This window comes from Pyrus communis, chromosome 10 (assembly GCF_963583255.1).
Source record: "Pyrus communis chromosome 10, drPyrComm1.1, whole genome shotgun sequence".
Classification (NCBI taxonomy): Eukaryota; Viridiplantae; Streptophyta; class Magnoliopsida; order Rosales; family Rosaceae; genus Pyrus; species Pyrus communis.
In genome coordinates this window covers 24,265,442-24,287,349 of record NC_084812.1, presented here as the reverse complement: position 1 = coordinate 24,287,349, position 21,908 = coordinate 24,265,442, and the positions used below count along the sequence as shown (strand labels likewise).

Genomic DNA, 21,908 nt, shown 5'->3' with positions numbered 1-21,908 from the left:
ACATCCATACTAAACCCACTATGTAATGCTAAAGAATACAATTCCTATCTTTCGAGCTAATAAAATAGTAGTGCACCATGTGTTATCTAATGATACAACAACTCTTAAGTTGTTGAGTTGTTAACATGGTTAGAAATCTTCTGCAGGAATTCCAATACCATGTCAGCCTAATAGTCATTCCTAGAAATAGTCAGATAGTTGAAGCATCTAAGCTCTCAAAAGTCACATACAACTTTCACTATATTCTCAATGAATGCAACAAATTTCTCAAACACAAACAAAAACAATAAGATAATACATGCAATTGTATATTGTAGCCATTAATGGTTCAAATAACTAGTTAAGGCAAATAAATGTATAGTCTACGAGTTCAACTTGAAGCATATAAGCTCATTAAACATGCAACTTCCACAAGATTTCTCAATTCATACATGCAACTTCCACAAGATTTCTCAATTCATTCAGGCAAATTTTCAAACACAAAGCAAACAACTAGACGGAGAGGCTTAGGATTGTACCTGCAGTGGACCCACCAGATGGGTGAGACAGAATAGCCATAAGCATCGACTTCAGAGCCACAATTGGAGGTGCAGAGACTGCGGGGCTTTCGCCGACATTGTAAGTGTTCATTACGCTCAGCAAACTCTTCGGCGCCTGCAAAAAATAGAAAAATCCAAATCCCAAATCAGACAAATAAGAAATCTTTTAGACCGATTTCGAACAAATCGTCGAGAAAAACCAAGTGGTTACCTCTCGAATCGGCGATTTGGCGATGAGGGACGAAGCTTCGGTTCTGAAAAGAAAACGGGTTACCAAGTAGTTGTTGTCATAAAGGTATCGGTTGACGATGAAGGCGATTTGGACTGGGGTGACCATTCCTTTCCCAAAATTCTTAGATTTCTTGCCTTTGGATGGATTCCCCATTTTTTGAAGATTGAGAGATGTCGTGGAAAACTAGGGCTCGGATGGAAGGGAGGAGGAAGAAGAAGGAGACGGAGAGGTTGATATATGAGGAAAGAGACAATGGGATAGGGGCATTTTTGTCTTAAAATGTTATAATTTTGTGTTCCACAGATGTGGAACGAGTCGTTCCAGGGGGTGAGGCAGAACTAAAATTCACTCAAAACTTGTCCTATGGAACAGCACATTCCACCCGTTTTAGGCGCACCAAACGTGGGACGAAACACCTTGTCCCACTCTATTCCATCTCGTCCCAAGTACCAAATGGTACCGAAAAGAACGGCACCGAGTACGAACGCACATTCACATTAGACGACGACGAAGAATTCGAAAAGCTCCAAAACTGGAGCGAATAGAATGTAGAACCAGAAGACGAAGACGAAGAAGAAGAATAGGGCTTGGACTTGCTGTGCTTGTTCTGTGACTCCAGGTACAGTCCCTGTGACCACCTCTTTGACCACTGCACTTCGACCCACCGTTTTGACTTTCGCGCTGTTCAGAAAACGCTGGGTCTGAATTTCTATGGCTCCTTCAAGCTCATTAACTTCGTTCTCTCTAAGGTCAGTCAGGGTTGGTTTGGTATTAATGTGCTTTGAAAAAAAATTGCTTATGTTGTGCTGTGAGAATAAGCAGTTGTGAAATAAAGCAGCATAGTGTTTGGTAAATTTTTTTATAAAAGTGCTTTTGGAAAAAAAAAACAGTATTATAGTGTTTGGTAAACTTTTATGTAAAACAGCTGTGACTGTGTGAAATGACCAAAAAATGTATAATACTAGATGTGCTATTAATTTAATTTTCATAACAAATAAAGGCGAATTACTAAATATACTTTATTTAAAAAAAATATTTATAAACTTTATCTTAAACATATAATCCAACATTTAACAAGAAATCATAATCCAACATTTATGCTGCTTCACGTTTTCAGCTTTTTTTCGACTAAAACCATGAAAATAAGCTGCTTTTAAGTGTTTACCAAATACCTTTTTGAGCTCAGTATTTTTTGATACCCACTTTTATAAAAGCACCTCAATACCAAATCAATACTTACTGAGCTGACAGACAAACAAAGTGAATGAAAAAATTTAAAATGTTTTAAGCTAGAATGTAGTAATGGGATTGGATTACCGTTGTTTGTGGAGTTCTTCGCTTTCAGTTTTGATTTGTTTGAGTAAGAGAAGTTTGAAGAATTTGATTTTATCAGGTAGTATCTTTGGTGGCAAATGCTAAGAAGTCGAAAATTAAAGTTTGTTTCTTTATCTAATGTGAAGTTAAATCCATTGTTTTGATTAGTGTTAGGATACTAATGAGAAATGGGTTAAAAAGATCAATCTTCCAGTCCTTGTGCGCTGCATAACATAAAATGACCCAAATGAGTTAAATGACTGAAAGCGCTTTTAGAGAAAATGTTTTCAAAACCAACCCATAGTAAAAATGCATTTAATCCTGCAAGAAGCACATTGCATAAAGCACTTCAAGTGCTTTTAGAACCTAAATACATTTTCTCTAAAAGCACTTTTAGTCATTTAAAACCACTTCCCAAATGAGCCCCTAGTTGGTTGAATTTGTATTAACGTTTGAATGGCATTTTTAATCTTTTAAAACAGTTAACTCATTTTGCCTTTGTTTGTTGGTATTCACTGTGTGTTTTTTGTTTTTTTTTTGGTTTTTTTAGGTTGTTAGGAATTTGAATGTTAATGTGCAGAGCAAAGTGTTTCCTTCATCCTGTAATTTTGGAGTTTTTATATTTCGTATCTTCGGCTGATTCCATTCGTTTCCAGGTTGCAGAAAACATATGTTGGGGTTACGGGCAAACTTGTCAGTCCAACCAACATCTATAGAATCATTTGCATGAAACAGCCAATTTCAAAGATATTACACCTGGATGGGATAGTGATGAGTATCTAAAACCCTTCTTGCAAGACAATTTGGTCTTGTATAGCTTTGGTGAAGATGAAGAAGGTGAAGATAACTATGCTGCAACAATTGACAAGGATGAACTTATGAGTGATTTGAGGCAGTTTGAAGAGATCTGTATTGATCATGATATTCATGTACCAAAGATCGCTATTGATTATGATACGTCTAATGAAAGTGGGAAAAATGTTGCTTCATCATTCAATGGCTTCTCGAACAATGCAAGTTCTCCTGGAAAGGTGACCATCAATGGTTTGGATTCAGGAGAACATGTTGGGTCAGCTGATAGAAAGAAAAAAAAAGAGATTTTAAGAGCTTATATTCCATATCATGGTTTAAAGGATATCAAGAACGTTAATGATGATTACTTTGGCACTTACAGTTCATTTGGCATTCACAGAGAGATGTTTAGTGATAAGGTATTAAGTTAATCTATATGTCCTGGCAAAAGAAAGTTTGAAATGAAAAACCTGTTTCTGTTGGTATTGTAGTTTGATTTAGACTCTTAGTTGTCATTGTGCAGGTAAGAATGGATGCTTACAGACAAGCTATTTTAAGGAATCACTCTCTCTTCAAGAGTGCAATAGGGATGGATGTAGGTTGCGGCACAGATATACTTAGGTGAGACTTAGTTGCTTTCTTATGGATGTAACAATTAGTTGATTCTTTCTGATTCTGTACTTCATTATGGATCTAATCTTGGTGCAAATGCCAATGCAGACCAGTGATGTCATGAAAAACTGTTATTTCAAAACTGTTATTATTGGGAAATTGCTCACTTCCGAGAGTAGGTTTGTGTATTCACAGATGATGTAAAAAGTGTGAATAATTTCATCCTGATTCTAATTGGACCTCCATGGGAATGATAACAACAAAGAGGGGTGATTTTTGTTGGAATGTACTTATTAGATGGAAAATTAGAGCCTTTCCCTTGTAATGGGTAGACACATCTTTGAATTGTTAAATACTCAATGTCTGTGCTCGGGTAGAAAGTTATGGTTTAATCTAGGATTCATTTAAAACCAAAAACAAACTTTGCATGGGATTTGTTCCTTATAGCTGGTTTTGTCAAAGAGGCGGTTATGTTTTCTCTATACTTCTTTGTTTTTGTTGAGGTTACCATGCTTTCTTGGTTTGACTGTCTTACCCATGAATCTTGTTAAATACAGGATTGCTTGTTGCATTCGAATAGTTGTAATGACTGGAAACTTAGATGTCTCTGATATGATCAGTTGAAGATGTCTCTAGAAAAAACATTAACATGGAATAATAACTTCTTGGATCTCCTTTAGCCATATTTGAATAGTGAGGGAAAGAAAAAGTAGAAAAGAGGAAAGACCATTGAATAAGACAACATTTGAGGCCCTGCCATTACCATTTGTGAGAGTGACTTTGCAGGATACTGCTTTGTATGGTTTGACTTTGCAGAGCCCTGTATTGGGTTCTCTCTAGAAATGTGTACAAATACTATAGTTTAAATTTAAATACTTAAGATTGCAGAGTACGTTAAACAATGCTATATGGGTTGTTAACTTGTTACTACTTTCATATTTTATCTATCAATTCAACATTGATTTGTGCAAGCCATTTACTAGTTTTCATGTGTATTTTTCATGACATGTGATCAAGAAAATACAACGTTTGTCAAATAGCCAGTCTGCAGATGTTAATTTTAGGCAATGACTATCTAAAGTGTAATCATTGTCATTATTCTCTATGTTCCATTACTTAACTACAAACATTGCTCCTCTTAACTTAATCATTTCCCCATAATAGTCTCTTTGCAGCCCAAGCGGGTGCTTCAAAGGTGATTGCAATTGAAGCAAGTGAGAAAATGGCTTCCGTGGCAACTTGGGTAAAATTTCCCAGTTCTCTTAAACGCATTTCATGTCCTGGGACTCCTGACACAGTTTGTTGTTAGTACTTAGTTGGTTTTGCTAATGACAATTTAAAGATTGCGAAAGATAATGGTCTTTTGCGGAGTAAGAGTCCTGGTGATATTACTAACTATGGCACCAGGGTAGTTGAAGTGGTTCAAGGTATGGTTGAGGAGCTTGATAAATCCATACTAATCGAATTTGAACCTCATAGTGTTGATGTATTACCGAGTTAATGGATAGGGTACTGCCTACTTTATGAGGCAATGCTCAGTTCAGTGCATTATGCACGGGATCGGTGGTTAAAACCTGGAGGTGCCATGCTTCCTGATACAACAACTATTGTGAGTTGTCACTCTAGCCTCTATCTCTTCAGTTCTTCACATGCGTCTCCATATGTTGTTCTTAGGGTTACTTTGTTCTTTTGTTTTTTCGATTCAAATTTTCCCTTTTTTTCTTAGTTTGTTGCAGGATTTGGAAAAGGAGCTACCAGTCTTCCATTTTGGGAAAATGTGTATGGTTTCAACATGTCTTCTGTTGGCAATGAACTTGTTGAAGGTGCAGCCCAAATCCTTATTGGATGATCATGGTTTAGTAACCAATGCTGCTGTTCTCCAAGTTGGTGTTGTGCAAGTATTAAATTTTGTGATATGTGTGCATATCACAATGTATCAAGTCTTCAATTGGTTTTGGACTATATGTGCAGACCAGTGACTCTAATTTGGTGGGCAATGATTTTCTTTGATTTTGTTTCACAGAGCTTTGACTTGGTGACAATGAAGCCGGATGAAGTCAATTTTACTGCAAGTGTTGAGTTGGAACCAAACTTCAGTGGTCCAGCTAGCAGCTTAACTGATGTGGAATCTGAAACAACCTGGTGTTTTGGAGTTGTGTTGTGGTTTGAGACTGGTTTTACCAGCAGATTCTGCAAAGAAGTGCCGACTGTTCTGTCAACATCCCCGTATACTCCCAAAACGCACTGGCAACAAACGATCTTGACATTCAAGGGAACCAATTGCTGTGACATCAGGAAAATCTAATGTTGACGGATCAGCAGCAGTTGGTACTGAAGCTTGTCCAGCTGTAAGAATTCTTCTTCGAATAAGCATTGCTCGTGCTTCCCATCATCATGACATGGACATTTCCTTAGAAACTGTTGGAGTTGATCCTCATGGTCAGAAATGTAATTGGCATGTTCAAATTTTTAATCTAGGTTAGTCTGATGATCAAAATTTGGGACCCTGATTGTCCATACTTCTCTCAACACTGCGATTTCCTGATAAACTGTTGGAGTTGATCCTGATTGTCGGAAATGCAATTTGGCCTCAGTCGACATTGGTATAATGATCCAGACCTAAGATCGGCTCACTTAAAGCAGTTTAGTTTTGCATTGCCATGTTGTTTCACTCTAATTTTTGTTCTGAAGATTTTTCTAGTTTGTATTATTTCCTTGCGGAGTCTGTTCGTAGTGTAAAGCACACAATCAGTTACGTCTTACCAATTAAGCTCCTCTGAATGGCTATTGGCTAAGTTTTCATTTATTTCATCCGAAATCAAGCATTCGGTGTTGAAATTGTCATCCACGAGACTTGCAATTACCTAAATTTCAACAACTAGCAAACAATAAGCCTAAATTGCAATTGTTGAAACAATGTGGACCAAAATGAAACTCCACCCAAACTGCATTAACTACTTTACTTTGCATATAGGATTTTATCGCAGTGACGGAAAATAATTATCTTTATGCACTTAACTATGTTTTCAATTCTCTTTTCTCTAACAACTAACTTTTTAATTCATTAAAGTTATCGCTCTACAAAAAAAAAAAAAAAAAAAAAAATTTACTTACTCTTTACCAATTTTTTTTTAACTCTCCATGTTAAATTTAAAAATATTTTGCTATGATCTTTTTAATATAGGGGTCGGAGTAGAATTTTAGTTTATTTTAAGGGCAATTTTGGAGAATTGTACAGATAGTTTATCCACAAGAGGTCCCACCTTTTAGACACCGCAAGATTCTCAATCAAGTCATTGTCAAATCGATCCACACATCCTAAAAAAGTAAGCCAATCCGACGGCCATAATTGACTCACCACATATTTTCCCTCTACAGCGCACTAACAGAAAAATATCTAGTGGGCACTCCAGCTGGGTCTCTCTCGTAGTACTGACTCAACTATCAATATCATCGGATCAAGTGATCTGGAACTTCTAAATTTTATTTAACGGTAAAAAATTATCACAGCTTTTAAGGAATCAAAACAGATGAATCGTTAGATGAAATTTGGAATACCCGAATTACTTGATTCAAAAGATCCGAATTGGATTTCGGATCCACTTTGTGGGGATCTTTACAGATTTCCACATCTTAATCATTCATCATATACCGTGTAGTCATAAATTATTTATCTTTTTAATTTAAAATTAAACATAAATTTTATCTAACGAAAATTAATCGCACGATATACGATTAACGATTATGATAGAGAGATCCTTAAGAACCTCTTCCGGACCCACATCCGCAGCATAACACGTGGCAGTTTATACGTGGGCCCCAATCATCTCCCCAATACTTTTCATCTTCAAAACTACGTATGAGACCAGGTACTTTTCTCTCTCTAATCCAACCAGGTACTTTCTCTCTCTAGATTTTTATTTAATTTTTGGCTTAATTTGGATAATTTAATTTTGGGTTTAATTTGGATAATTTTTTTTGGGGGGTTATTTTGGATTGGTGTAGGTGGGAATTGCAGGCGAAGATCTGATGTACTTGCTGGTGGATCTCAACTACACACAAGATCATGATGGCCCTTGAACAAACAGGTTCGATTTTACAATTTTTTTAGTGGGAAATTCGATTGAACTTTTGATTTTTTTAAGAAATTTGATCTCACAGTTACTGCTTCAATTCTCATTGTGAACTTTGTGCTTGTCGAATTGAATTTTGATGGAGAATTATGGTATAATTAATTTGTTTTTCTGGTGGGCTTTAAATCTTTTTTGTGTTTTTGGAGTGTTTGGGAGCAGTTTGGTTGGTGTTGTATGATTTAATTTAGGTTGACTGGATGCAATTGGGGTAAAGTAGAAGTCTTTTGATAATGGGGTATGGTGTTCTGGGTTGTTGGGAGTGTTTAGAATTGTAGCCTCTGAATTTATAGGGGGATGAATGTCGTAGCATATTGTCGCCGTGATGTTTCTAGTTTTGAATTGAGATGCCAATGCTGATCGGTTTGTTTTAAATTCAGACAGCAATGAAACTTTCATCTTGCCCTCTTTTTTGTTGACAACCATGCTAGTGACAGATTCACTGCCCTGACCGTTGGCCTAACCCACATCTTCTTCATCTTATCTAAACATACAAAATGATCGGGAAAAAACTTTTAGGGGTAGGTTCCTTCAATTTTAGTTGTAATTGTACAATTCAGTTGCTATGTGTAAGTCCAATGGGGGGAGAATTTTTTTGTGATCAAGGTTCCATCGCAGTTGTACTTTCTTTGAGAGAAACCCACCAATTAATTTTTTGGTATTTTAGTGTATTAGATTTTCTTATGAAATAATGAGGTTTAGTATAACCGATGACTACATAGTGGCTTGGAAATTCATTGACCCCTTGAAGCTTGTGTACTAATAATTGAAAAAAGAAGACAAATAGAAATGAGTGCAATTGATGCTGAAACTATTTTTCTTTGTGTTATTCATTTTTTTCAATTAGGACATACCCTTTGCCGGTCTCTGTAGCAACCCAGCTCTTCCCTCGACCCAATTCCTTCTGTGGCAGTGTACCTGGCCAGAAATTCTATACTGAGTGTAGGTGTAAATAGCAAATAATAAAGAGCAAAAAAGAAAAAGCTAGGTATCCTGAGAGATGAAGTTCTCCTTTCTCTTTCCTGCCTCTTTTATTCTTGTCTGTTTTTTAGACATTGAAAGTTGATGGAAGTTTCACAAAACCTAGTTGTTCTCCTCCGCACTGCAACTTATGTTGCTTGCTTTCGTCTCATTTGTTTAGGATATTAGTAAAAGTTGTTCTTTCAGTTTAGCAGCTTTACATGTTACAATTTGATCGAAATTTAAATATTTGACCTTTGAAGAGGACTCTGAACCCAGTAGAGTAGGTTTCTCCTCATTCTGAAAGATTGGACCTTGTGTTCTTGGATGTTGATGATGGTTGGTGGCCAATTAACCATTTGCATCTTAAACCTCTTTTTCTTGGAGTTGTACATTGTTTCTACTAAAGTACACAAAAAATGTGATCTGTAAAGTTATAGTTGCTTTAATTTGGTTGCAATACTGCATGTTGTTCTGCAAACACTTTAAACTCTTGTCTATTCTTTGTTGTTTGATCTGCGGTGGTTTATGCCAGTTATCCATTGACATGGGTTTGTGTTTCGTCTCATTTTCTTTCTTTCCTGTTGCAGAAGATATGGAAAGGACCTGCGAGGCTTCCCTAAAATGCCTCCACAAGGGATTCCCGTACAACCTCAAGTGTAATGGGAATCCCATTGAAGGATTTCCAGATCTTAAAGATGAAACTAGTAATCATCCAGTTGGGGATGTTCCTGAATCAGACTGTCCATTGGGCAGCGAATTTCTTGAACCTCCAACTGGATGTTACAACAAACCTACCTACCATCATGATTTTGGATACTGGTCAACTTTCCATAATGACTCTCAAAAGGTGCAACAGTACCAGATGAATGCTTTTGAGAGCCAGTTTTATCCCTTTCCCATGGAAAATCGATTTCATTATGTTCCATTCAATATGTTTGCTCAAAGTTACCCAAATGACTTCCAGTTCCAAGACTTTCAGTATTTTGTGGTAATAGACTTTGAGGCTACCTGCGATAAGGATAGAAATCCCCATCCTCAAGAGATAATCGAGTTTCCATCTGTGATAGTGAGTAGCATGACAGGCCAACTGGAAGCATGTTTTCAGACTTATGTGAGACCAACATGCAACCAACTCTTGAGTGAGTTCTGTAAGGATCTGACAGGAATCCAGCAAATTCAGGTTTGTCCTGAACTGAGCCTGCCCTTATTTATCCATAGGAACAAAATACTGTGTAGACTTCTTAGAGGCTGTATTCAGTGACATTATCCTAATTATCTGACATGATACGTTCAGGTGAAACATCTTACGGGTCCATCATATGTTTTACATCAATGTTATATTTGCAACTGTTAAAGATAGGAATGTTGGTTGAGTAATTTGTGGATTTTTATTGGTTCAATTAGCATTGTCAACTGTAAAGTTGTCAATAATAGTAAATATTTTATTTTTTCCTTAATATGCACCTTCGTTGGGGTAGGTACTTTCATAAGCTATAATCCTGCTCCTGCTCTTTATACATCTTATATGCTATTGGCACAGCATGACTTTGCTATTTAGTATAGTTCAATTCTGGAAGAATTTGGATGATTATAAACTGCTGATTACTTTGAATCCTATGGTCACTGTGAAGATAAATTTTATACAATCAGCTTGGATTGAATTAGGTCAAATATTATATAAGAGGTGGACTATGTAATTCATGAATCATAGAATATATAGTAGTTCTCATTGTGGCTGCATGGAAGATTTTGCGACCATGCTTGTATCTTAAAGCTTCAATGTACTTGCCCACATGTGTCTATAGATACAGCATCAAAGGGGACTGAAATGGAGTAATTGGTATGAAGGGTAGATTGAGTTCGCAATTGATGCTGTAGCACTGTTCTACAAAATGAGTTTTTTTAACAACCAAGCACACTTAAAATCTATCACTCGGTATTAAAGTGGTTTTCTACCCAAAAAGCTGGATAGACGGCTCTAAGAAGTATTCTATCTTTCTTCTCCCTGATTTTCGTCTCAAGCTGAAGATTTCTTTTCTTTTCACTATAACAAGACATGTAGGGTTAGCTGCATTTTCTGTTACTATTGGGATTACTCTTCTAGGTTGGGGGCCTTTGGTAGGTGACTGTACTACAGTACTATAATCTAATTCACTATATAGAAGGTTATTCTTTTATCGGGACATGGTTAATTAATCTTTGGCTAAGGGACATTGTTTATCCCTTGCTTGGGTGGACCTAAATGTTCTCTATTTTTTTACCCTCTGATGCTTATGTTAGAAAGTGGATTTGGTGATGACCTGGATGTGATTTGCAATAGTTCTGAAGTGTTACAGTGGTTGGAGAAAAGTGAATTCCTTGTTAGACCATTCTAACATTTTTATATGATACTATACAGCATATGGTAATTCTGGATTGTGTTTGTGTGCCATTAAGACCTGTGGTAGTAAAGCACATTTTGTCATTCTCATGTTCAAGGTTGCCTGGGTGTCCATTTATAAAACAGTAATAGATAAATGATTTCATGTTGTTAATTTTGAAGATTTGTTATGTTTCTCCCTTTCAAAGACTGCTAAGCATTTTGTGGCTTTGATTTGGAAAGTGAGTTTTGTATGAAACTATGGCCGTGTTTGGTACAAAGGATTGGATTGGAAAGGATAAGTCACTATTTTCAAGGCATGCTGAAAGAAGAAATGTAAGGTTTGTGGCCAACTTGGGGGTAGGAGAAAGATTACTCAAGAAGAAATGTTATCATTTCCAATCCTCCCCAGGATTAGAAGGGAGAAGTTTGTTGGTGCGAAAGGCTGGCTCGATACAAGCCAAGATGGGTGGGAAGAGAGTCCCACATCCAAGAAGGACAACAATAATCTAAGGTTTAAATTTAGGTGTTCCACTTCTAATTGCACCGAGGCCTTTTGAGATAAAACCCACACTTGAGGTCCATTGGGCTTGATATCAGCCAAGGGATTGGGCCTAGGTGGTTAAGGTGGGGACAATATCGATGCATGGCCGTAATTATCCGCTACCTTCAAAATACATTTAAAGGGTTCTCCATTCCAATCCAATCCTCTATACCAAACGAGGCCTTTATATTTTAATTTGTTTTTCTTGTTGTAATGGCATGTTTTGTGGGTACTTATTTAGAACCATCTAAGTCTCCAGAGCTCACCACATTCTTAGAGTACTGTATGTGATGGAAGGGAATTTGCAACTTTATTTCGTAAAATTGTGTTATTAGTGTTTCTCTTCTTCCTTTACTATGATCCTCAAAATTTACTGATGATGAATATGGGTATTGGCAGGTGGATAGAGGAGTTACCTTAAGCGAGGCCCTCCTAAGGCATGACAAATGGCTTGAGAAGAAGGGAATAAAAAACACCAACTTTGCTGTTGTGACATGGTCAAACTGGGACTGTCGGGTCATGTTGGAATCCGAATGTCGATTCAAGAAAATTCGAAAGCCTCCGTATTTTAACCGGTAAGAAATGCAGATAAAAGAAACTAGTGTTCATTGGAGTTGTGTAGTGAATATAAGAATACGTTTTAAATAATTTTTATTATGAGTTTAATATGTACGGAAAACACATCAGAATATGGTCTCACGTTTGCGTGTTGATTTTCTCTTGATAGATGGATCAACTTAAAGGTCCCTTTCTGTGAGGTTTTCGGTGGTGCTAGGTGCAACTTGAAGGACGCAGTTCAAATGGCAGGCTTGGCATGGCAGGGCCGTCCTCACTGTGGCCTGGATGATGCCAAAAACACCGCTCGCCTGCTTTCTCTTCTCATGTGCAGGGGTTTCAAATTTGCAATCACAAACTCACTGGTCTGGCAGACTGCTGACCGTCCTATGACAATGAAGCAATCCCCCGAGCACATGTCACCACCACACCACCCTCTGAAACTGAAGGAGATGGGTGTTCCCGTATTCCATTATCATCACCCATTATGTTTCTGTGGGGTGAAGAGCAGCAGAGGTATGGTCCGCAAGCCAGGGCCAAAGCAAGGGAGCTTCTTCTTTGGCTGCGGAAACTGGACCGCCACCAGAGGATCCCGTTGCCATTACTTCGAGTGGGCATCTGCATAATCGAAAGTAAGAAAGAAATTCCTGATCTTTCGAGATCTTATCCTATGTGCTTTTTCAAAAATTCTTCTGTATAAAAAAAAAAAAAAAAAAAGAAAAAAAAGAAAAAAAAGACGACTGAAAAGGGGTAAAAAAGAGAAAGGACGGAAGTAGGGATTGTCTTTGTGCGGAAGTGAAATATGGCGCATTTAGTCGGCTCAAATTGCTTAAAATTATGCTTCTGCCAAATATTTAAGTACTCCAAAAAGGGAGAGAGCTTGAACCTGTAAAGCTGACTTTGGTGTTGACAGACAGGAGAGCTATTTGGGAGTGAATTTGGGTAGTGATTTTAGGTGGTGATATTGCTTGTGCATGCATGCCTGAGAGGTCAAAAGGGCATTGCCAAATTATCTTAAATAAACTTATGAAATAGGGGACACTTTGGGTTTTCTGATGCAAATTTCTAATGGGAATCTCAGTAGAGTTGATGTCCCAGTTTGCTTGCTTGTTCTTATTTCGTTGCGGTTTTCGATTGCTCGATGTTCGGTTGGCATGGCTCTGTGTGTTGTGAAACCAAATCATCCCCAGGCAACAAACAAACGCATATTTAATTTGCGCAAAGGACCATTCTTTATGTTTTGCAAGTCTGTTTGGATAACGGATTTTATAATTTTAAGGGAATTGAAGTTAAGTAGCAAGGAATGGTCCATAAAAAGTTAGATAAAGGGGATTAGGATTTGGGAAAGCCCTTCTAGAGCATTACACAGTTGTGTGAGATATTTGTAAATGACTCTTTTCAAATAGGGGGGTTTGCAAATTTCTCGCACGTGCCTTCGCAATAATGTTTACGGAGGGAGTTTCTAATCCCCGCTATCTGCGTTTTGTAGCATATTTCTTACTAACTTGGCTTAAATCTCATGAGACTTGTAAGGGAAATTTTATTTAAACCCATGTAGAGATAAAATTTACTGGGTTTTATTTCAACTGCTCGAACGGAAAGGGAGTTGTATACCCTTGTTCGAACGGTTCAGATGTTCAGACGTTGCTCAACAAGCTTGTCATGCTCTAATTAATTCTTCGTTGTGAAATACATCCCCCGTTATCAAGATTCAAGACATTTTGGTTTATTTCTAAACTATTGAGTTTGAAGCGTTTATTTCTAAATTAAAACTTTTTCAAAGCTAGAAAATTTCGAAATCTAATTACAAGAAGGTACGATAACAAGTTTGCAGTTAAGAGAGGGGACTTCTAGTTCTACTGAGGCCGAGGGGATTTAACCTTTCACTTGCACATAACTCATTGAGGACGATATAAGAAAGTCATGTTCGAATCCCACAACACTCTCATCACGCCAATCTTTGTTTCTGCCTCCTCAAATGAAACGCCGGTGGCCATAGACGGGTGCGGAAGCCTTGTTGATCTTCTAGCTTTAAGGTCTTTAACATCCACGACATACGCCCTCAGCTCTTCCAAGTTCCTACCGTACCATTGGCCGCGCACCTGAAACACCTTTCCTATTCCGATCTGCTCTCTATTTGCACCTACCAGCACAACAGAGTCACCTTGCTTGCACTGTGCAAAATCTGCAGAACTGCCAACTGTTTCTACCACGTTATTCTCGGCTACCTCTCCAATACCAGGTCTCAACATGATTTGAGGATCTCTCCTCGCATTTTGTTGGGTGGAAGCATCTCCACCAGGACTATCGGGGGACACGTTGGACCTTTGTCCTCGCCCAGCTTGCCTTTCTGGCAAAGCATTGTCAGCCTCTGGTGTCGCACGAACATCCTTAGCTGTGCGGGCTAGCCTGGCTTTTCGATTGTTTAACCTGCGGACACAAAACAATGATTGTTTTCATAACAAGCAAACCCATCAAAATATTAACAGCATTAGGATACTAAAAGTAGTTTTAAGCAATGCCATGGGGAAAACAAATTCATCAAAAATGAGGATGGCTTACCAATTTTTTAGCTGTGCGCATGTAACCTCGGAACCCTGGATAACACAATAGTACATTTCTTCGTCACATGAGGTTTGGTATTGTTGTTGATATATTGTGAATAAATACATCATACGTTATTTATAAAGTTTGAAGTATCGACTTACATGAAAACTTAATTTCTCAGCCCATGATTGTACTGAGGCTGCATTTCGCTGCATATCAGGTTCATCCAATAGGGCTCTCTCAACAAGTTCCACCTGCATATCATTCATTATTGTTCGTTTCCGTTTTCTCCGCTGCTTTTCCTCAGACGGAAGAGTTTCAACCTTTTCATCGTCTGGGGTTCCCCCATATCCACTTTCCTTCACGTGTGCACTCGACTTTGGAAATTCACTGTTTTCCATCTGATCAACAGCATTTTTTCCTCTTGTTGAGCTTGTGTCTGAACCACTCGTTTCAACATTATGAGCTTCTCTTTCATACACCCTAAAACGTCCAGATGCATTCCCGGATAAACCTTTGTCTTCCTTGACATCAACTTGGTCCGCATCTTGAAAATCAGAATTCTCAGACATTTCCTCAAGGTTAGCACTTCTGTTATTAAGATTAGAAGGTTGTTTACTCAATAATGGCGGCGAGCATCCTCCAGTACTCTGAGCCTCCTACCAGGAATCAAACTTTACTTTCAGGTCACTATGTTGAGAAATAACTACATCACTGTTAGCAAACTCCACTGGCCAATATATTTCTCTTAAAATATTGAATAAAGCATGTAACAGTGACTATTAATGCCTATTTTAAAGATAATAATCCGTTTGTCTCCCCAGTGCTACGAGTCTCTTGTTAAATTTTAATTGTGCTCGTGGAGCATACCGAAGTAAAAATTGAAGAATGTGGCCACACAATGCAAGTATAACTACCAGCATTTTCAGGCTACCTACCTGATGATCACTGATGTTGAGTTTAGCGAATTTATCTCTATACATTGACTCCTCGTGTTTCTTTGCCTGCCAGCATCATTGTTTGGAAACATTCAAACATATGTAAGGGGTAAAGCGAATAGGAACAATTTCTAGAAATAAAAGTTTTACCTGAACTCGGGTTTCTTCAAATTCAGCCGAAGTGATTAACGATTGTAATTGCTTAGAGAAAACCCTAACATGTAAGTATGAATAAAAATAAGCGATGCTACATAACTAGCGTACTGAATTATAAAAGTGATAGATAAAGCATATACTAATCTCTATTTAATCATTGTAACATCTATCAAGTAGATTCCATGTAAAGCCCATTATACAACTACAAGACCATTGCCAGCACTGCGTGCGAAGACGATCTTAACAGGGTGAGGTCAAATTCTAGCATTAATAATGGATTAAGAGGCTACGAAAATGAAGCACGGTTGAGAGTAAATCACCTTAGGAGCTGTACGTCCTCCTCATTCAAAAAATTGGGAATTAATGATTCGGCATGACTTAGCAACGAACCTACACACAGAATTTACTTGTAAGGAAGGGATTTACTTCTGCAATTATGTTTTACAGAAAGATTATTCAGGGATCATTATTACGTAGATTTCTGCAAACAGTTGCAGCTTTAGGAGTATCAGAAGCAAGGGAAAATCCGGGCAATGTGTTCAATAAATCCATTTGCAAGTACTCCAGAAATTTGTTAACAAAGTGGTTCCTCTCCTGTTCTGTAAATTAAAATAGAGAACTCCATTAGTATGACAACAAAACAATGACATGTACCAGTTGAAGTTATTATGAAGAATTACAAAATCAAGAACCACCTTCACAGACGGTGGGAATGAAACAATGGAGATTTGCAATTATTTTCACAAATAAGGCTGTTCTCTGATGTGAATAAGAAGCCTGAGTCACAATACTGGGAGTAACAGGAAATTCTAAACTTGTTGCATTTAGTTGGTCAACTGATGAGGATACATCCAAAACCCATCCAGCTGTTGCAAATGAGTCATACTCAATACTGCCATCTTCTTCCTTTAAAGGGAGTTCAGAAGAACACCAACAGGATACAAAATCTCCATGTGGGAGCAAAAATATTGCAGTGATCACTTTAGTCTGGAGGGACATACAAAAGGCATAGTAAAACAAATTTTCATTGATTAGAAGCTATTTAATACAAATGCACGATACGAGGTTCCTCAAAAAAATACAAACGTATGATGCAAGCACACTAGATGTATCAAAATTATGCGGATAATGCAATGGTTTGTAATGACATAAGAAATTTTAGCTTCTCCAAATGTTAGAGAATACCGAAGCACAATGATGGTACAATAAGAGTGAAAAATAAATAAATAGAAGCAAAGCATTACTGTGTAAGAGGATAACAAAAGTAAACCCAGACGAGAGAGAGATGATTATAGCTTACAAAGTAATGTGTCATGTAGGATCGGAAATTTGAATCATCGGAAAATATATCGGCTAGGCGCATTGCATTGAGTTGCAAAAGCCCCACCGGGTAACTTCTATCAGGAAATGCAGCAAAAGATCTGGGGTCTTTTCCAAAAGCAGTCTTCATTACCTCAAGAACCTGCATCAAAACTACTCAATTAACAGCAAGCAGCTAGAAAATTAAAAAAATGTTCTGGCTGATCAAAACCAACGTTCCTGAGAATTCATAAGATGGAACAAACACTAACCTCCAATACAACAGACTTTGCCAAATCCAAGCTTGCTGGCGAGCTGGAAACTTCATCCAGGTAAGACATACTTTCTGCTTCACTAAGGCTCAATAGCTGCAACAAGGATAGCAGTGACTGGTTTAGTTAGGATTTTGCACATGGGTATACATTCAATAATAAGCTGTCCTAGATTTTAAATCAGAATAAAAGTCCTGAGAATATTTAAAGACAGATTTTCATAACTAAGACTCACCATTGAAAGTATTTTAGCCTTGAGCCTAGATACAGCAGCCACAACTCTTGCAGATGTCGCAAACTGAGGCACGGCATTTAGCTTCAAGATGGCTTGAGCCAGAAACAGAACACCGCCTTTTCCACATAGTTCCTGTGCAAATCCAGAAACAGACTACTTACTCAAATACAATTCCATATCATTGGGTTTACAACGAAATAGCGTAAAGCCCAAACCCTTAATCTTTAATAGCACCCATTCAAGACTGTCGTCTATGGAATTCCTGATATATTCTAATACTCTTCAACTTTATCTCATTATTGCAATACTGAATTCTCCATTTCTCCCTCTTCAGTACCGGCCCTAACTAGTCTACGTACAAGTTCAGTTAACAGAGTGTCTGGTATCATCTTCTCAGGAATCGTCTGCTTTCAGTTTTGACAAGACTCACCTGTTTTCACTTGTTTTTCTTTCCCCCTTATACTACAAACTTACAGACAACAGAATCAAGATTGTTCCAGCGAAACATTTTTCTCCAAACTTTAAGAACAGAGAGATCTTGTTTAGAAACCTTATTCCTGAGTAATCGTTCCCGAAACAACTTTTGTTGGCACAGCAATTGAAGAAACTGTAAAGAGGCTTCGCATTGCTGGCACAGAAAGTGAACTATTTGCTCACTAGTCAAACTTGATTTTGTACAGAAATCATCCTGTTGAGCTGACAACTTGATCTTAAGAAACTTCATGGAAACACAAACTGCTCCAAAAGCTGCATCCATAAACACATCAACCTGTAGCAGACAAATTTTACAATCAGCAAGATCAATCTGTAGCACAAGAATAACTGGAAAAATAAATATGACGACCACAACTACTACCACTACAACAAAAAACACAAACACAGAAGACTGCAGAATAATCCCATGACCATGAAATATATGGCTATAAGAAGAGCTTATAAAATTTCCAATTAAACACCGTTTCTATGAATAGACGCTTGAAAGAATCACTTAAAGCTAATGTTACCTTAGGATGTGCAAGCAATACTTGAACAAGATCTTGCCATTGCGAAGATATACAAACGGTTAGTAAATGTAGACTGCATGCAACCAGTGCAGATTGCATCAGGGGTGCCATACCAAAATTATGATTTTTCTGCATCAAGAAAGCAAGTCTCAGTAGAGATAAAGGGAAAGGGTATTAAATCTTAAAGGTAAGGATTAGGGAGAACCTGTTCATAACCACCAAAAACAATTAGTATATAAAACACCAGGTCAAGCAGCTGCTCTGACACTTTTACATCATCCAGCAGAACCTGAAACCATGAATGATATTGTTGTCTCATTGTCATATCTTATTTCCAGAAGAGTTTTCAAACTGTTTGAAAGATAGAAATGAAGCAATCAGACTTCAAACAAAATTTCATTAAAAGGACTGGAATGAGAGGATGAAAGTTTATGCAACTACCCAGAAAACTATTAATATCACATTTGTGTGCCTCCATTAAGAAAAAGGTTCTAAGTGCTTCAAACACCAAAGTTCATCAGTTCTGGAAACATTTATGGAGTTACATTATAATTTATAACTACAGCATACCCTATTACTCGAAATGACAAGTACATTTTTGTTTTACGTAAAGTCAGAGAAGCTACTGGCAATCCTTTATACGTGGACATTAAATTACCCCACCCTTACACTAACTTACAAAAATAATCATCAGCCACGACATTGCATATAGAAAAGAGTGAAGATGTCAACTTTGCTTATAGAAAAGAGTGAAGATTTCTTATTGAATGTTTGCCTAATGCTACAGATTATATGAAGTTTCACATCGCTGCATCAGAATTGAATAAGCATACTACACAATTCTTTTATGCGTACATCGTAAAAAAGGAAATGCGGACAATAAAACAGAAAGAGAATAAAACTTGGATCAAAAGTACTACAATCAACCTGTTCAAGTTTGGCATGTCGAGGTGCTAGATCACACAAGGAGTGCAAAAGCCTGATACCGCATGATAGGTATTTGAACAGAGCTTCATCTCTGTCAGATGACATAAGCACTGCAATAAGGTGCAGCGGAAGAAAGCCCGCAAGTTTTTCCACATCAATCTGAAAAATAACAAGATTTTAGAAATGACACATCTATAGAAAGGTCAGGATACAAAGGCATGGTATGAAAATACTAACAGTATAATTTCTGACCTTTTTTGAAATTGATCCTTTTTCAGTAACATACTGAACAGTAAAACTTTCAGAGTCCCTCGGTAATTTATTAAGTTCCTGAGAGTTAATCCCATGTAACTCCTTCACTGCTGAAACTAAGTCAATAACCTGTCCATGCAAATAAAATAATACTTATTCATGCAAACAGACTGAATTTGGAAAGAACAGACTAATTGGTTGCCTAATTAACAAATTCGTGTCCTCTCCTTTTCCAGGCTATCCTTGCTTCTTAACTCTAGTGGTCTATTAGAAATCTCAAGATTCTTCCATCTTGCTTAGGGTTTGATAAAAAAACTAAAAAAAAATCCATTAGAACTATTGGATTAATAATAGGCCACTTGGATTACAAATCCAGGGCATACAAGACAATGTGAATATCTGGATCCCTAATGAACAGATAACCACAAAAAGAAAATAAATAAATAAATAAATTATTCAGAGTCAACTATTAGTAGTTGAGAACCTTACTTGTGTAGCACTACATGACGCTTCTTCCTTAGCATGTCTCATTCTACAAAACCTACGCACAATAAGGGAAAAAAAGGAAATATAAGAACATTCATGCTCAATGGAGTGAAATTTTACCGATGCAACCTCCAAGAATCCGTCAGATTAAGCTTGTGAATGTGTTTGAATGCACATAAACATACCGCACATTATATTTGGCGTAACCAAGATTTGAAACTCAGGTGGGCAGGATTTTAAGCTAACTTTTTGCTTACCTCAACGGAGAGCATTGCTAAAATTTTGGAACAATATAAGTTGTTTTCATAAATTTCAGAGGTTGCAAACCTAATTCAAGACTTTAAGGAAAACTCAACAGTACGAGTAAATTTTATTAATAAACAAAAAAAGATACACCTAGTCAGGGGGACACAGATGCCTTACGGCCGTTACCCCTCAAAATGCATATCTATACATAAAAAAACAACCGAAACAATAAAAAGATAACGAACTCACGAACAAAATATCAATATAACAAACAAAAGCGCAATGTTATACAATGTAAAACTATTTAAATGCTGCCCTCCTCATCTTCAAAGCATCAAAAGCATCAATCACCAAATCCGTATCAATTCCATCAGCAAATTCTTTTTCAATATAGAGAATCACACCACCACACTAACCTAGTGATCAAATGCAAAGTCATTAGGATTCATGAACTTAGCATGTGAACTTTGAAATACGACTAAATTATTAACTAACATAAGACCAAATCGAAATCCATAATTTCTAATTCCAAGTTAAATAATAAGCACTCCTACAATAGTTCCTAATTCCTAACCCTAAAACTGAATTTCATACTAAAACACCCCAATTTCAAATTTGATTTTTCGAAATTAATTATGATATCGATTAAGGAATATTAAAACCTAATTCTTACATCAGAAAGAATAAAAATAAAAAACTAAGAAAAAATAGATACCTGGGTGCATCTGCAGCGTGTTGTCGACCTGGGGAGTGGCTCCGTGCTGCTGCTTCCGACTGGCTGGAAGAAGTCGGCGGTGGCTGTCTGGCTGTTGAGCGAGTGCGCCGCTGGCTGACAGGCTGAGAAGCGGTGAAACGTAGTAGAAGAAGAACTGGAAAGTTGTAGTCGCTGAATTCTGAGCGTAGAAACTAAAAAGAGACAAGGCGGGCGCAGTGGTCTCTATCACTAATTTTTTTACCATCACTAGTTTTTTTATTTTATTTTTTTATTGGGATGGGCCTTTGTTAATATTACCTATATTTAATATTTTATTTAGCCCAAAAAAAATGGGCTGGGCCTGATGGGGGACAGTAACCTTTGGATTCTCTTTTCTCGAGAGACGAGATAAAGAGTAGCAAAATAACAAAGATTTCCTGAAAAAGTAGTCATCTACAACCACTACAGAGCACCTGACCATTATTTTTTGAAATTGATCATTTTCGAATTCTTTCTCGAATCCACCAAATCAGATGATTCGGACTATTAAAATTTGATTCAAAAATTAAAGTTATTAGAACTTTTAAAGTGAGCCTCTGTTTGTAACCGTTTGATCAAATTTCAATAGAGCGAATCATCTGATTTGATGGATTAGGAGGAAGGGATCCGGAGAGGATCCCTTTCCATTATTTTTATATGAAACTTGTATTAAAATAAATATATTTACCACAAACGGTCTTTAAAATTGACAGACAACATTAAGATGGACTATGAAATTAAAAATTAAACAATGTAGTTCTAGAAATAAGTGA

General features: G+C 37.2%; 2 protein-coding genes and 1 pseudogene across 2 annotated transcripts; 2 read left to right on the top strand and 1 right to left on the bottom strand.

Annotated features, from left to right (window-relative positions):
• Nucleotides 1–941: 941 nt before the first annotated feature.
• Nucleotides 942–5,972, top strand: LOC137748035 (probable protein arginine N-methyltransferase 3; annotated as a pseudogene).
• Nucleotides 5,973–7,415: 1,443 nt separating this feature from the next.
• LOC137748526 (uncharacterized) lies at nucleotides 7,416–13,137 on the top strand. Its single transcript, XM_068488692.1, has 4 exons — nucleotides 7,416–7,577; nucleotides 9,170–9,762; nucleotides 11,885–12,060; nucleotides 12,213–13,137. The coding sequence occupies exons 1-4, from the start codon at nucleotides 7,556–7,558 to the stop codon at nucleotides 12,664–12,666; spliced, it is 1,245 nt and encodes a 414-aa protein (XP_068344793.1). The 5' UTR covers nucleotides 7,416–7,555; the 3' UTR covers nucleotides 12,667–13,137.
• Nucleotides 12,743–21,319, bottom strand: LOC137748525 (nodulin homeobox). The gene is made up of 18 exons (XM_068488691.1): nucleotides 21,118–21,319; nucleotides 20,160–20,211; nucleotides 19,671–19,799; nucleotides 19,419–19,577; nucleotides 18,697–18,780; nucleotides 18,492–18,620; nucleotides 18,038–18,256; nucleotides 17,488–17,619; nucleotides 17,253–17,348; nucleotides 16,982–17,143; nucleotides 16,377–16,668; nucleotides 16,155–16,280; nucleotides 16,002–16,071; nucleotides 15,676–15,739; nucleotides 15,526–15,591; nucleotides 14,749–15,246; nucleotides 14,603–14,637; nucleotides 12,743–14,470 (listed from the first exon to the last, which is right to left on the bottom strand). The coding sequence occupies exons 2-18, from the start codon at nucleotides 20,199–20,201 to the stop codon at nucleotides 13,939–13,941; spliced, it is 2,835 nt and encodes a 944-aa protein (XP_068344792.1). The 5' UTR covers nucleotides 20,202–20,211; nucleotides 21,118–21,319; the 3' UTR covers nucleotides 12,743–13,938.
• Between the last annotated feature and the right edge of the window lie 589 nt (nucleotides 21,320–21,908).

Bases quoted from the DNA above. Each gene is read 5' to 3' on its own strand.
- LOC137748525 (XM_068488691.1), bottom strand. From the start codon at position 20,201: ATGAGACATGCTAAGGAAGAAGCGTCATGTAGTGCTACACAA. The intron at 18,257-18,491 runs GTAACATTAGCT...TGTCTGCTACAG, and splicing joins TATTGCTTGCACATCCTAAG to GTTGATGTGTTTATGGATGC. The intron at 16,281-16,376 runs GTGGTTCTTGAT...TTTAATTTACAG, and splicing joins CATTCCCACCGTCTGTGAAG to AACAGGAGAGGAACCACTTT.
- LOC137748526 (XM_068488692.1), top strand. From the start codon at position 7,556: ATGATGGCCCTTGAACAAACAG. The intron at 9,763-11,884 runs GTTTGTCCTGAA...GGGTATTGGCAG, and splicing joins CAGGAATCCAGCAAATTCAG to GTGGATAGAGGAGTTACCTT. The intron at 12,061-12,212 runs GTAAGAAATGCA...TTCTCTTGATAG, and splicing joins AAGCCTCCGTATTTTAACCG to ATGGATCAACTTAAAGGTCC.